The sequence below is a fragment of the Clupea harengus genome, chromosome 7 (genome assembly GCF_900700415.2).
Source record: "Clupea harengus chromosome 7, Ch_v2.0.2, whole genome shotgun sequence".
Lineage (NCBI taxonomy): Eukaryota > Metazoa > Chordata > Actinopteri > Clupeiformes > Clupeidae > Clupea > Clupea harengus.
The window spans coordinates 3,409,525-3,425,305 of NC_045158.1; the positions used below are offsets into that span (position 1 = coordinate 3,409,525).

The window sequence follows — 15,781 nt, forward strand, 5'->3', positions numbered from 1 at the left end:
CTATCCAGTCGTTATGGGATTCTGAACCGATCAAATGTGATTCTGAACTGATTGTATGTAATTCTGAACAGATCGTATGTGATTCTGAACTGGTCCTAAAATTGGTCCTGGAGTGATTATTATGTGTGCATTGGGAAATGTTTGGCTGACCCTTGACTGATCTGTAAATGACGCTGATTTGGATCATTAGGTTTTTGGGTATTCTTAGATGATCCTGAACTCCTTATGAACTGATCTCTTTGAATCAGTCTGATCCTGAATTTATCTGTAGCTGTTCCTGAGCTAATATTTAGCTGATCCCAATGTGTTTTTTCATATATTTACACACTCATATGTGTGCATATGAGTAAGGTCTTGTTGAAGAGGCGTTGTGCAGTGACCTTCTTCATAAGAGCCTTAAGGTCCAGTAGCTGAACAACATTTGACCTAATTTAATTTGACTCTAGGATGGTTTCAGTGAAAATGTTGACATAGCAATGATGCGCACAATTAACAGTGTGTGGTGTGTGTCCACTTATCCCAAACAGCTGTGGAACTGTCAATATGTGTTCATTATTCACTGTTTATGGGCTTTAATTATTTAGCATTTATCCTAATAGTGGTACACATGAAAGATTATAACCCCCCCCCCTCTCTCCCTCTCTCTCTCCCTCTCTCTCTCTCTCTCTCTCTCTCTCCCTCCCTCTCTCTCTCTCTCTCTCTCTCCCTCTCTGTCTCTCACTGTGTCTGACACAGCTGGAAGCCCATCACAGACTACATTGATCAGCAGTTTGAGCAGTACTTCAGAGATGAGAGCGGGCTCAACAGAAAGAACATTCTAGACAACCGTGTTCATTGCTGTCTATACTTCATACCACCATTTGGACATGGGTAAACACACACACACACACACACACACACACACACACACACACACACACACACACACACACACACACACACACACGTGTGAGTGTAAGTAGAGGCTGGTTGATTAATCGTCCCTGTCCCGTCCTGTGCAGGCTGAGGCCAATAGATGTGGAGTTCATGAAGGCACTTCATGAGAAGGTGAACATCATTCCTCTCATCGCCAAGGCTGATTGCCTCACTCCTAATGAGATCAAGAAACTCAAGGACAGGGTGAGACTTGCCTCTTTAACAGGCGCTTGGCCTATGTGCGTATGTGTGTTTGTTTGTGTGTTTGTGTGTGTGTGTGTGTGTGTGTGTGTGTGTGTGTGTGTGTGTGTGTGTGTGTGTGCATGTGAGTGATTTCTGTGTGTATGTGTGTGTGTGTGTGCATGTGAGTGATTTTTATGTGTATGGTTATGTGTATGTGTGTGTGTGTGTGTGTGTGTGTGTGTGTGTGTGTGTGTGTGTGTGGTGTGTGTGTGTGTGTGTGTGGTGTATGTTTGTATCAGCACGCCAGCTGTTTTCGCTTTGTGCTAGTTTCTGCAGGTTTATTGCATCAGACGTTCTAATAAATTGTCATGGAGAAGCACAGTGCCTCGCCACTTATGCTATCAACACTCACTTTGACGTATTAACATTTAAACCTGAAACAGATGTTTACCTGGGGCAGTCACCTGTTCAGGACAGGCTTGCATTCTTTGTTTTTGTTTGTTGTTATTATTTGCTGTTGTTTTTTTTCAAGCATAAGAAAGGGTTTAATTTAATGTGAGGTTGAATAGGTTGGACTAGGTTGAATTTCATTTAATATCATAGCAATGAGTTAACGGGCTAAAATAAATGTTCCCCTACAGCAACAGTAAAGAAGGAGCTGTATGGCTATGCAGCTAAAGATGTTAGCTATTGGTCCCAACATTTATGCTCCTTGTATCCACTGAGGCCTCTCAGGCCCCTCGCTGTTTAATGAAGAAGTCTGAGGAAGAGCTTTACGTCACTGGACGCGTCACTGGAAGCGTCACCGGTGTGCTGAAATCACTAACACATGTTGGGAGCTCCCTTCAGTGTGCAGTCTTCTCCTGTGGCTTTCTTTGAGGCCCTTGCTGTTTAAGCCATTATTGGCTAGGCCTAATGCCTCTCCACATCTTAATCCAGCTGTTCTTCCCTCCTGATCTGGCAGCACACTTAGCTCCATTCCAGCAAAAACTGTCCCGGTAGTGTTTAACAAATACCATTCAGTCTCAGTCTGTTACTTTAAGTGTAGATGTACTACAGGCAAATCTAGGGGTCCACTGTGTTCGTAATACACCATGTTGGTATGGTGGGGAGACAAGTATATGTAGTCTATAGGATAGAAGCTGAGGAGCAGTGGACAGTTTTTGTTTGTGTACAGAGTTGTTGTGGAAACGCTGAAGTGGTTGTTTGTCTAGTAATGAGGTGGAATTATGCTAATCTCACACTAATGCTAAAAGCAATGCTAATCCCGGCTCGCGTCTGCACCAGGTACGAGACGAGATCGAGAAGTTTGGGATCAAAGTCTACCAGTTCCCGGAGTGTGACTCGGATGAGGATGAAGAGTTCAAACAGCTGGACAAAGAGCTGAAGGTGAGGAGGCCGAGACTAAAGGGCTGGTGTCCTCATTGAGTTCATTGTTGCTAGGATTCTGTTGCCAGGAGTGTCATGGAATGGTTGTACATAATCATATTAATCCTTCAGTATGTATTGATGGATATGCACATGATGTACACTGCATGTATACATTGATTCATTTGATTAGTTGACTTTAACAAATGAATACAAATACAAAATACAAATATAATTCCGTAGCTATCAGATGTATGAATGGATTGATAAATAGATAGCAAGATGGATAGCAATAGCATGCAAAACAACAGCTAGCTAGATGAATGGATGGGTAGGTGGATACATGGATGGATGGATAATTATCTTATATGAATATGTATTTGTGTGTGTGTGTGTGCGTGTGTGTGTGTGTGTGTGTGTGTGTGTGTGTGTACAGGAGTGTACACCGTTGGCGGTGATCGGCAGTAACACAGTGGTGGAGGCACGGGGACAGCGGGTGCGGGGCCGTGTCTACCCCTGGGGCATTGTAGAAGGTGTGTGACCGTGTGTGTCGTGTGTGCGTGTGCGTACGTGTGTGTTTGTGAGTGTGTGTCAGAGTTTGAGTTGTGTGTGTCTGAGTCTATTTGAGTGGCCATTGGGGTATTGTTGTTGACTGGTTGTTGGACCATGTTAGTAATATTTTTACTGTTTAAACTAGACCTTTATAAAGTAAAACCAAAGGAGAGGGTCTGTGTGCTTGTTTTTCCTAGTGTTATTATATTGTGTGTGTGTGTGTGTGTGTGTGATTATATTAAAACATGTCTGTGTGTGTGTGTGATTATATTATTACATGTGTGTGTGTGTGATTATATTAATACATGTCTGTGTGTGTGTGTATGTGGTGTGTGTGTGTGTGTGTGTGTGTGATTATATTAATACATGTCTGTGTGTGTGCGTGTATGTGTGTGTGGTGTGTGTGTGTGTGTGTGTGTGTGTGTGTGATTATATTAATACATGTCTGTGTGTGTGTGTGTGTGTGTATGTGTGTGTGGTGTGTGTGTGTGTGTGTGTGTGTGTGTGTGTGTGATTATATTAATACATGTCTGTGTGTGTGTGTGTGTGTGTGTGTGTGTGTGTGTGTGTGTGTGTGTGTGATTATATTAATACATGTCTGTGTGTGTGCGTGTGGTGTGTGTATGTGTGTGTGATTATATTAATACATGTCTGTGTGTGTGTGTGTGTGTGTGATTATATTAATACATGTCTCTGTGTGTGTGTGGTGTGTGTGTGTGTGATTATATTAATACATGTCTCTGTGTGTGTGTGTGTGTGTGTGTGTGTGGTGTGTGTGTGTGTGATTATATTAATACACGTCTCTGTGTGTGTGTGTGTGTGTGTGTGTGTGTGATTATATTAATACATGTCTCTGTGTGTGTGTGGTGTGTGTGTGTGTGATTATATTAATACATGTCTGTGTGTGTGTGTTGCAGTGGAGAATCAGTCCCACTGTGACTTTGTGAAGCTGCGGAGCATGCTGATTCGCTCTCACATGCACGACCTAAAGGATGTGACCTGTGACGTCCACTACGAGAACTACAGAGCACAGTGCATACAGGACATGACAAGGTGTGTGTGTGTGTGTGTGTGTGTAGGTGTGTGTGTGTGTGTGTGTAGGTGTCTGCGTTGTGTAGGGAGTTCCAAAATGAACAAAAATGAACAAAGGCGCTAGCAGAGGACTATGTAGTCATGACAGTGAAGGTAATGCCTGTAATATTAAACTTTTTATTAGTTGTGGTGGAGTATGGAGTATCATTTTGACAGAGTTTATCTCTAAAAGCAATATTTTAGTATTTATGAGTAATGCCTGGTTATATAATAAGACTGTTTTTTGGTGCATGTTTATGGTGTTTGTGTTATTGTAAAGTTTGCCAATAGGTTTTGGCAGTAATATGTACACTGTTGCCTGTTTATGACCCAGATATTTGTTTGTTTGTTTGTTTGTTTGTTTTGTGACAGTAAACTAACTCAGGATAATCGTGTGGACAGTCCTCTCCCCATCCTGCCTCTCCCAACCCCAGATGCAGAGACAGAGAGACTCATCAAGATGAAAGATGAGGAGGTAAGATGCTCTATAGCCAGTGAATTACTGTTTGTGTGTCATAACTCATAACCTTCTGTCCCAACCTTATTTCCTAATTAAATACATTTGTAAACATTCATTAAGTTATGGGGTAAGGATTCAACTTGCGGTTGTGGTTAACTAAAAAGTGCGCTCCTTATTTAGGAATCCTAATAAAGGTGTGAATGCACTCATATCTTAGGAGTATAGTGAATTGAAATGGGTGGATTGTTGCAAGTATACAACTCTGCGGTACTGCGGTATGATATACGTGATATGGTGTGACATTGGTGTGTGATGGTGAATGTGTCAGTAATGTTTGATGTTCTAACCTAGTGATGATGCTGTACTGACTTCCCCATTTCTGTCTACAGCTGAAGCGGATGCAGGAGATGCTGGAGAAGATGCAGCAACAGATACATGAGAAAGAACAGTGATAATAAAACCACACACACACACACACACACACACACACACACACACACACACATACACACACACACACTCACACTCACACTCACACACTCCTCTAAAGACCCTACAAAATACACACAGAGACCCTACAGACAGAAATCCTACGCACACAAACACACACACACTTGCTCTCCTGTCTGACGCTATGAGCTGACTCTACAGTGTGAATGACACACTCAGTACTCGACCCTGGCCTGTATATGATGCTTCTGTTCCTCTGCCCCAGTGGCCTCCCTCTCCTGTCCCCCAGCTGGTCAGTTTGCCTGGAGCTTCTAGTCCTCCTCTGCCTGGCCCAAACAGTGACAGATTAATGTGCTCTCCTTTCCTACCTTCTTTTTAGTGGACGAAGTCTTCTGCTACGAATTATAGTCTAATATAATGATGGTATTAATGTTTAATTTGAGAGACATCGAAATGAGTCTAATTGATATTTATGCTCGTTATTGTTGTTTATTTTTTACATTCGGAGTCATATCTTGAATTTGCTTATGGTACATTGTTTTGTAAAGCGGTCTGTTTGTAGCTGGGCTGTTTGGGGCTGATTGCCCCCATGTACAACTGTATGTGTGTGAATATGTGTGTGTGTGTGTGTGTGTGTGTGTGTGTGTGTGTGTGTGTGTGCGCGCGCGCGTGTACGTTTGTGTGTGTGTATCTTTGTATTGCTGACTTGATTCATAGCTTTTTACAGTGCTAGCACTACGTGAATGTAAAAGTAAAGTTCCAGGTTAAATTAACATTAAAGTACTTGATTCAGATGGCAGGTGACTCTTTGCTGGGGTTGGTTTAAGGCCGTCGACACTACCACTAAGAACTTTCATGATAACTGGAAAAACTAGTTTTCAATTTGGCTTAAGCCATGGGTGTCAGTATGCTTTGAAAAGTGCTGGAGACAGAGATGGGATTTGACATGGTCCTACCTGGCACTGGGCCACTGCGTGTCTGCCTCTGCTGTTATGATGAACTTATCCCAATACAAATGCACCAAAGCTATTGGGATTGTGTAGGGCTAAACTAAAATGTTAAAACATGCTAAAAACAAGTGGGTTTGTATCTCTGTCCAGCTGATGTGGCCAGCTGATACAGAACTCTGCAGTGACAAAACCTTCCCAAAAACTTTAAGACATGTGCAAGAGACACATAACAAACCCAAGGGCTCTTGGTGTCATTATTAACACTGCCACCTCCTGTATCTGAGGGTTTAGGTTCAAGTCCAATGCAGGACTATGCACATTTTATTTAAATAATCATAGCAAACATTAAAATCCTGTAACCTGTGAATACTGTCAAGTTAATGCCCACGGATGACAGAAACAGAAATCCAGTCCAGCGCACTTCACAGCGGAGACTCTAACTTCATGATGTTAGCCGTACATCTATGGGCCTAGCAATACAATAACCCAACTACTGCATGTGTTCAACAAACATAGCTGTAACTAGCTCACCTCAGCTTTATATGGTCCACTGAAAGTTATCCACATGTCACAAGTCCACTTTTATTTCAGTTATATAGCATGATGTATGCTAGACAGGATTCAGAGCAGGACAGAATTAGTAGATAACTAGTTAGAGATTTAGCAAGGCCATCGTTGCTAGTGTAATCACACCAAATCTAACTTTTTAAAGACTTTTAAAACACAGCAACACTTTTATTTGGGCTTATTTTGACAAATCGAACAAAACTTGGTAGAAACATTTAGAAACTGTCAGAGAATTTTAACACCAGGAAGACAAAAAGTTTATGACATATATAGACATGTATTTTAGATGAACGTAATGCACTGGAACAGAGGTGATGGCATCTGACTGGTGGCCATTAAAGAATAGCTACATTGTAACCACTAGCAGACCTTCAGTGGGTGCCAGGGCTAGCAAAAACGAATTCTGGAGTCAGCAGTGTTAGCCTAGTATAGCCACTTTGAAATATGTTCATCAAACACGCTGTTTTTTAATGAAAGAAAGATTTTTAATTGATATATCCCGCACAGAGTTTTACAATGTTCTCTTTTTGCAAAATTCGCAGAAGTCTGGAGATGGTTGAGGTTTCAATTGGCCAGTGACATGGATTGAGCGATCCCAAATCTGACTGCCCTTTACAAAATTCCTCAATTACAATTCCTGTGAGTAGCGCACAGTTGCCTTCAACTATTAAAAACTTTTTGGAGGACCACCTGACAACTTGCACTTCTTTTTAGATGAGGGTCAACAGATTTGTGGGGAATGAAACATCAACATCAGAGTTATAGGTCTATATAGCATGGTCACTTTGAATGTGAAATCAAATACCTACAGGCTGTTAGCTTTTTTTAAGAATCCATCAATATGTTTACATTCATGCAATTTATTGTAATGTGTATTTTCATTTTAATGCAGTTTGTTAATACAATGTATTTCTACAATTAATATGTTTAAGATTAAATCTGTTTTGTGTCTTTACCTGTATCCTATGCAGTTCAGTTGCTATTTGCGATTATGGCTACAACCTGCGAGTGCAGTAACATGTTTATTATGTTTGCAGAAAATAGAGAACACAAACACACACACACACACACACACACACACACACACACACACACACACACACACACACACACACACAGATGGAAATAATAAGCTAATACAAATGTTGATTTCATATAATTCACTAACTTTATATTAGTGGATTAGAGATTTCATTTCCCATCAAACCAACTGAACGAAACACATTTTGAGAAGCTTTCCTTTCATTGTGGTGAGAATTTATTTTCAGTTGTCAAAAGTGGGGACGAAATTGGTGGTTGCAAAAAGTGGTGAGGACATGTCCCCAGCGTAACTGACCCCCATGTCCCCAGTGTAACTGACTCCCATGTCCCCAGTGTAACTGTCCCCATGTCCCCAGTGTAACTGACTCCCATGTCCCCAGTGTAACTGACTCCCATGTCCCCAGCGTAACTGACTCCCATGTCCCCAGTGTAACTGTCCCCCATGTCCCCAGCGTAACTGACCCCCATGTCCCCAGCGTAACTGACCCCCATGTCCCCAGTGTAACTGACCCCCATGTCCCCAGTGTAACTGACCCCCATGTCCCCAGTGTAACTGACCCCCATGGCTCTAGGGCATAAGAACGGCAACATTCACACTTCACACTATAACCACAACGAAATGAAGAGAGATATCAGTGGAAAACACTGCTAGCCAATCAGAATCAATCACATTTTTAAGGCCTGGGATTACAACATGAATTATATTTGTGAGAGGATTCTCTTATCATATTATTTTAGCTATAATTGTTATTATCGTTATGGTTGGCCATGTGGATGGGCCTCTAAAGGGGTTAGCCATGTGGATGGGCCTCTAAAGGGGTTGGCCATGTGGATGGGCCTCTAAAGGGGTTGGCCATGTGGATGGGCCTCTAAAGGGGTTGCCAGATTGCAGCTGACTGCACTGGATCTCCACCAGATCACAATGCGTGTGTGCAAGATCTGGGTAAAATTTGCACCAGACCCTGTAACCGTCTGGTGTGTGGTTATCTGTCAGGCACTGATTTACTGCCAATTATATCCTGTGTGCATCCTAGTCTGAGCTGTGGTTCAGAGGAGTCTAACTAATGACTGACCATAATGGAAGTTAAAGCCGAGCCAAAACCCAGGGTAGAGTGTGTGAGTGAATGTGGTCTGGACTCTGTGCAGGAGGGTCATTGTGTCAGAGATGCTGTAGAAGGCCAGAGTCCCTGCCCTGTGATCCACATACACTCCTATTCTGGAGCTGGCCACTAGAGGGAGTTCAGTCTCCTCGTTATTGTGTTTGAAAGAGTAAGCAGATTTGGAGCAGTCCAGGCTCCAGGACTGATCGTTGCATCCAAAGCCACATTCATGGCCGTGTCCTTTCCTGCTGATGTCTTTGTAAGAGACGGCGACAGAGACCTCCTCCCCACTCCACTCCACCTCCCAGTAGCAGCGTCCACACGTCCCCTCTCTGCACAGCACCTGCTCCCAGACGTCAAAGCGGTCGGGGTGAGAGGGGTAGGATTGGTACTCGTCACAGTGTGTCACCCTCCTGTTGCCCTTTTTTGAGTGCAAAGTAATACTAGTTACAGCAGGCTATCGGGTGTGTGTAGCTTACACTGTAAGAACTCATCTCTGGTCTCAGGTTCAGGAGGCAGAACACTCTGAACTTTAATCACTGTAGAGAAAAAGAAAGTAGAATGAGGCTAAACTCTCAAAAATATCACAGTTACTAATAATGCCAATTCAAATCACAGCAATAAACCCAAATCATAAACAAGATCTTTCTACAAATATGAACTAAGTTGGCAAAAGTTATTTGCAAAACAAACATACATGCTCGAAAACAAAGCAGAGGAAACATACTCCAGACATTTCCAGAGAGTGAAATGTTTTGCATGCTTACAGAAGTTTCCCAGTCTCTGTCAGTTCAGTGATAGACTGCTTCAGCAATACAGACCTTCCATAGATAACCAGTGTATTTTAGAGTGCTGTTATAAGGTATGTCTTTTCTGTAATCATGTCGAGTATGGAAGAACTGAGAGAATGAATACCTTACCGTACTGTGTTTCAAAGGCAAAGTGCTGGTTGACCTTGATGGTGGGAACACCTTTACTGCCATGAGGGTCACACACAGACTGAGAAGTCTAGAGGCAGAAGGCAGAGGTGGGGAAACATAGAGTAATATACTCAAACAGAAGTCACTGATTCATTCCTTTGGGAGAGTGCAGTATGAATGGGAGTGCACAGCATCAAGTGATGGACAACACTGACCCCTGGTGGCAACATCTAAGAGCTTTATCATATATCCCAACAGAGAAGGCGAAAATTGTGGTGTTTTTAATCCAATAAATAATGATGGTAGGTTGTTATCCCTATATATTTTTTTAATTTGTAATGTGTTCATGTGTATTAACATCATGGCTTAGGTCAAAATGGCTTCTACTTTGTGCAGTAGCAGTAATAATTTGTGGTTGTAGTTACTTTAAACATTTAAACGACTTATGTAACCTGTACCACAGACTCACAGCTGACTTTGTGTAGATGGCCAATTTAATTTCAGTCCAACACAGTTTAAGAGGGCACATTTGTACCTGAGGGAGATGGCTTGTGTTGAGTGAGAGGGGGCGCCGGCCCAGACGAGCGTCCTTCCTCAGCTCACCGATCTCCTCCTCCAGCCTTCTCCTCCTCAGGAGCTCTTCAGCCCGCTGCAGCTTGGCCTCCTCCTCAGCTCTTCTCTCTATGGAGTGCAGGAGGCCACTGAAGATCCTCTCACCGTCTTCCACAGCAGCCTGGGCACAGCACTAGCAGGAGACACAGAGGATGTCAGAGGAAGTCTGTCTGGATTCACAGGAGTCCCAGACAGTCGCTCTGGTTTAAAGGTGTGGTTTGCAAATCTAATCCAATCCATTAATAATTTTAGCCAATCAACACGATGCTTCAGGAGCACAGAAGTGTTGTGTTGATTGGCTGGAATTGTTTAGGTATAAGCCACTATGTTTGTTCCCCATTTACAGAGTCAGCACTATTAAAGACTACTGGAACAGGTGTCGCTAGATTGACTGCTTATAAGAGATTCTCTTGACTGGTGGATTAAAATTTGAATTCTCCCTATCATTTAAACGGTCGAGATGTGATTTGCCAATCAATCAATGGCTTAATAATGATCCACGTGGTGATTTTATTGTGAAGTGCATGACACATTTGAGATGATTTCTTTGCATGTGGTTTTCAGAAAAAAGTAAGACTGAGGATAGGCCTAACAGAGAAGACCACTGGATCTGGTGAAATGTTCATTTATTTCAGTGATAATCAAGCAAACAAGATAGAAAAGCAAAAAATAACACATTTGCAGATGTTAATAACACAGATAAACGAATCTGGTACTGATACGTGGAAGTAATATGTCTGATTAATAATGAACAATCATAAAAGATCATCTACACAACATGCACTATGTGTCTTAATCATAACAGAACATCTACACAACATGCACTATGTGTCTTAATCATAACAGAACATCTACACAACATGCACTATATGTCTTAATCATAACAGAGCATCTACACAACATGCACTATATGTCCTAATCATAACAGAGCATATACACAACATGCACTATATGTCTTAATCATAACAGAGCATATACACAACATGCACTATATGTCTTAATCATAACAGAGCATATACACAACATGCACTATGTGTCCTAATCATAACAGAGCATCCACTCTACAGTATGATTAAATGCACTCATCTACTGCTCTCTTGTTTTAAGTTTCACAAAGTATCCAATTGCTGATATCAATCCTGCAGCACCAACCACCCCTATAATTACAGGTGCCAGGACAATTTCAGCTACTACTCCTGCTGTTACCCCTCCTGCAACCATCAGTCCACCACCTATCATGGTACCTATGGAAACCTGTTTTTCCTTTTTTTCTCTCTTCCTCCTGATCTCCTCGTCCTGTTTCCACTTTACTTCTTCCTCTTTCCTCTTAATCTCTTCCTGTCTCATCCTCTCCTCCTCTTCAATCCTTTTCTGAGCTTTTTTGTACATGTCATTTGTGTAGAACGGTTTAGGATTCAGTTTTAACATCTTGTCAATCAATTTCAATAACTTCTTGACCTGGGAGTTTTCTCTGACTTTATTATTGAATGCAAGATATCTCCCTCCACAAGTTTCAATGACATTTCTGAGTTTAGGGCATTGTGCAATACAGTCCTCTACTCTTCTGTTTCCCAAGTCATCCACATGAGTAAACAGTACTATTGTATATAGAGAGGCTTGTTCGCCAAAATTACGTTTAATCCATTCCACAGCATTTTCTTCCTCCTCTGTGAATCTCACCCCTAGTCTGATCACTTGAAGGAACACGTGAGGTCCTGGCACAGACAGATCAATGCATTTCTCTATCTCAGTTTTGAACTGATTGTCATCCATAAATGTATCAAAGTTTCCAGGACAGTCTATCACAGAGACACGCCTTCCTGACACTTCTGCATGTTTTTTGATACATTGCTTGGTCACAGAATTAGGTGAAGGATCCTCTTTAAAAGCATTTGTGCGTCCAAGGATGGTGTTCCCTGTTGAACTTTTCCCTGATCCAGTTCTACCAACTGTCACAATTCTCAGTTCGTCTTCTGTGGAACCAATAGTTTAGACATGTTATGATATTACGCAGCAGTATGTAACACTTAGTAACAGTAAAATGTAACAATGTGTTAGGGTTGGAAAAGGACCCAATCGCAGACCAGATGCAGACAAACTTAGAATTTATTCTCAAAAACACAGAAGATCCAGGCAAAAACTCAGGATTCCCAAAACACCAGAAATACAGAATCCATAGGGCAGGGCAAAAACACAAAAAACACGAAAGCACAGTAGAGACGGAATACGGGGAAAGCACACAGCTAAATAGGACAGAATCTCTCACCATACTTGACAGGACATTTAAACATTAAACATTTAAACCGACACAGGACAGACTGAACATAAATAACAGAGGGGGAACTAGACAACCAGACACAGGTGAACTAAACAAGGGGAATTAACAAGACACAGGAGAAACCAATCAGGGAAACAAACAGGGTGATTAACAAGGCAGTTGTGGTAGGTGATAGAAAAAAACAGGACGTGGTAGAAGGCAAGTGGGGGCGGAGTTCAGAATGACAACAAAGGAGCACATGGAAATAATAAACAAAACACAGGGAAACACATGGCATAACAAACACACACAAGAAGCACATGACAAAATAGACAAACACAAAACGGACAGAGCAGGATCCTGACACAATGAGTGTTTTTATTGCAATGATGCTTCTTACCTGAAGACCCCATGCACTGATCTCTCTCTTGGGAAAGGGTTTCATCTAAAGTTGATCAACCCGAAGAAAGATAAAAGTATATAACAATATATACTCTGTATACATATTCTGTAAACTATTTTAAATTATTCAATAGTAGATTTCCTCGGATGGTTGATGTTTGCTTTAAATATTTATTCAAAATATTATATATTCATAATTATGAATGATATTCATAATATTCATTGTGTACAATTTGAAACTGCATAATAGCTTTGCCCTGAATTGTTGAAAATCCTCCTTCTTGACATACTTTCATGGCCTTCCACGACAAGATAATGTGATTTTTTCACGTATCTTCTGTTTTTTTTGCATGAAGTCTGAGGTCCTGAATGCATCAAATGGAGAAGAGTGAAAACTTGGAATGACATGAGAATGTCCAGTTTTACCTTCAATATATCATACGCAGGAAAATACTAAAACCCGTAAAAATCAAACAACACTCAACATACAACAGAAACTGATATGACAGCCCACTCTGATAAGACAAAACCTTTCGAAAAGAAATGGAAATGACTTTTTCAACAATTATTAGATAATTAGTAGTTATTTAAGTTAGTTATGTTATTTGAGTTATTTATTTATCTTTTTTAAATTAAATGTAGTACTTACAGTTTTTCTTGATTGCTTACACACATTTAGCGAATCATGGGTCAATTAATCTAATGCGCACATCTTCTTTGCACAGCAAGAGTCTTCTCTGGCGAATGGGTTAACTATTTCTCATTGCTTTCACACAAATTTCTTTGAGTTTTAACACACTTTTCAAAACAGTTAACACACTTTTCAGAGAAAGACACAAAACCTAATTGAATAACCATGTCAACACATTGCAGACACTTAGTAGCAGCCTACTGAAACTGCTCTCTATATTCTAAATATCGTCAGCACTGGTGTGAACTCTCTGTGCACAACTAATCAAATAGTTCTCAACCTCTAAAAGAGGTCAATAGATTGAAGTTAATACCAAGCATGGATCGAGGAGGCCGCCACCAACAACCTCAGCAAGGACTAGGACAAGGAAGAGGCCGTGGTACAGATAGAGGGGCCCCTGTCAGGGGATGTGGCATTCGTGTAAGATGCTCTAATGAAATTAGTCAATCACGACCTCTCCATGAGAGAGGCTGGCCAAAGGGTTCAGCCAAACCTGAGCCGTCATACTGTGGCATCAATTGTTTGTAAGTTCGGCATTGACAATGACACTTTGCTGGCCTTTACAGTCAATTTACTGTACTGTGTTTCATTGTATTTGCACTCTTGGCAACAACCATTTCTATACTTTTGTAAAGTGTGTTGCCACAATACAACGTAGTACTGTAGTTTTACTCAAGTAATTAACGATATATACGGTAGAATTCTGATTACTGTATATTTACAGTATTTATAGCCTATTGCACTATTTTTACAGAATCAACACCCTGGCTCACACTGGTGGCAGGGGGAGATTGTCACTGCAGAACAGATTTGTCAGTGGTAAAATAGTCAATACTGTGAGGGTGTTGCACAAAAGTTGAAGTGATGGTTTCAGAGGTTGATATTGATAGCTGTACTTTGAATGTTGTTATCCATTGTTAAAATAAATGAGAAAACATACATTTTCAATTGAGCACAAATTGTAGGTTTTGATGGAAATGTTTGGTTTTGATGGGTGTGTGATACATTTTAAGAAGGTGGTGTCATTCTGCAAACATCATATAGTGTTTTGGTCATTTCATCTTCTGTTAAGGGCTGTGTGTGAGCTGTTTTGAAAAAGTAAACAGTGAATGGAAAAATGTGCCAAAGCAATCGAGAAAAACTGTAATATTAACACTTCAGTTTCACTGTGCTGTTGTCATATTTTGTGTTTGCTTGTTAGTTTCTTGTGTATCTAGCCACAAGCATGTCAATGTTGTGCACTTCAATAACTGAACAAAAGAAAAATACATTTGAATCTGAACCTGTAAAGTACAACAACTGTGTAAAGGGCTGTTTCCAATGGACTCACCAGGAGCAGATGTCCCCCGAAGGAGTGGAGCTGATGAAAGACAAAACAAATCATTTAACACTTCTATGATAGATGTTAGAATTAAAGATAGCTTATAACATTTTATGCTGACTTATTTCAGATTTTAAAAAACGTACCTCTATCGCTGACACCAGCCATTTCTGATATTTCCGTTTCTGCATTTATGAACAGGAAATCAGAAGCAGGATGCGGTTTTACTGCACAAAAGAACTCGCTCAGACTGATCTGAACAACGTGGTTGCGGCGAGTTGTGTGTACTGCAGCACCAGTGTTCTGTGTGTTGTATAAGAACACGTTAGGCTAGTTTCTTGGCACCAGCTGAGTGAGTTATTCTATTATGTCATTTTATTGTATTGTTATTTCACACCTTTCTGTGGATTTATCCAATTATGTTATGCTTACCAATAAACATGTCACGAAGAAGACACTTACATATCTTCCAGCAAATCTGAAAATACTCTTTACAGTCTCTACACTCCTTTAGGGTTATCCAGTGACTGCTCTCCTAATTAAATTACCATCACTTTTCATTCAATCAGACATCAATTACCATTTGTACAGATTTAGTTTGATGCTGCGTTACATAACTTGTTGCTCCATAAAGCTACCAGTGTTTGCTCCTCTCATCTTTTCTCATCGTCTCTCTCTCTCTCTCTCTCTCTCTCTCTCTGCCCAACCCGCCCCCACTCTCCCTGTGTAGAAGTCCTCTAGACATCATAGTGGCCAGCAAATGTTGTCTGTAAGAAAAAGGAAGTTTCTTTTGTGGTTGATGCCAAAAATATGTCTTTATTCCAATAAAGTGCAGTGACGAAGCACGTGGAACATACTCAGAATTCAGTGGTGCAGATCTGAACCACAAGCATCTCCAACTTTAGCCATATATGCTGTTTA

The 15,781-nt window shown here is 41.0% G+C and overlaps 2 protein-coding genes across 3 annotated transcripts in view; one reads left to right on the forward strand and one right to left on the reverse strand.

The window, feature by feature from the left end:
- sept5a (septin 5a) overlaps positions 1 to 5,081 on the forward strand; it is a 19,092-nt gene extending 14,011 nt beyond the window's left edge. For both annotated transcript variants that reach the window (XM_031570182.2, XM_012825487.3), the window contains 7 exons: positions 736 to 870; positions 1,002 to 1,119; positions 2,386 to 2,487; positions 2,903 to 2,999; positions 3,936 to 4,071; positions 4,462 to 4,564; positions 4,939 to 5,081. In XM_031570182.2, coding sequence (XP_031426042.1) covers positions 736 to 870; positions 1,002 to 1,119; positions 2,386 to 2,487; positions 2,903 to 2,999; positions 3,936 to 4,071; positions 4,462 to 4,564; positions 4,939 to 5,001 — 754 coding nt within the window. In that variant the 3' untranslated portion in view covers positions 5,002 to 5,081. The remainder of the gene's footprint in view (positions 1 to 735; positions 871 to 1,001; positions 1,120 to 2,385; positions 2,488 to 2,902; positions 3,000 to 3,935; positions 4,072 to 4,461; positions 4,565 to 4,938) is intronic.
- Positions 5,082 to 10,798: 5,717 nt separating this feature from the next.
- On the reverse strand, positions 10,799 to 15,046 carry LOC116221060 (GTPase IMAP family member 9-like). The gene is made up of 5 exons (XM_031570184.1): positions 15,007 to 15,046; positions 14,870 to 14,899; positions 13,139 to 13,213; positions 12,847 to 12,891; positions 10,799 to 12,162 (listed from the first exon to the last, which is right to left on the reverse strand). The coding sequence occupies exons 1-5, from the start codon at positions 15,026 to 15,028 to the stop codon at positions 11,276 to 11,278; spliced, it is 1,059 nt and encodes a 352-aa protein (XP_031426044.1). The 5' UTR covers positions 15,029 to 15,046; the 3' UTR covers positions 10,799 to 11,275.
- Positions 15,047 to 15,781: the final 735 nt, after the last annotated feature.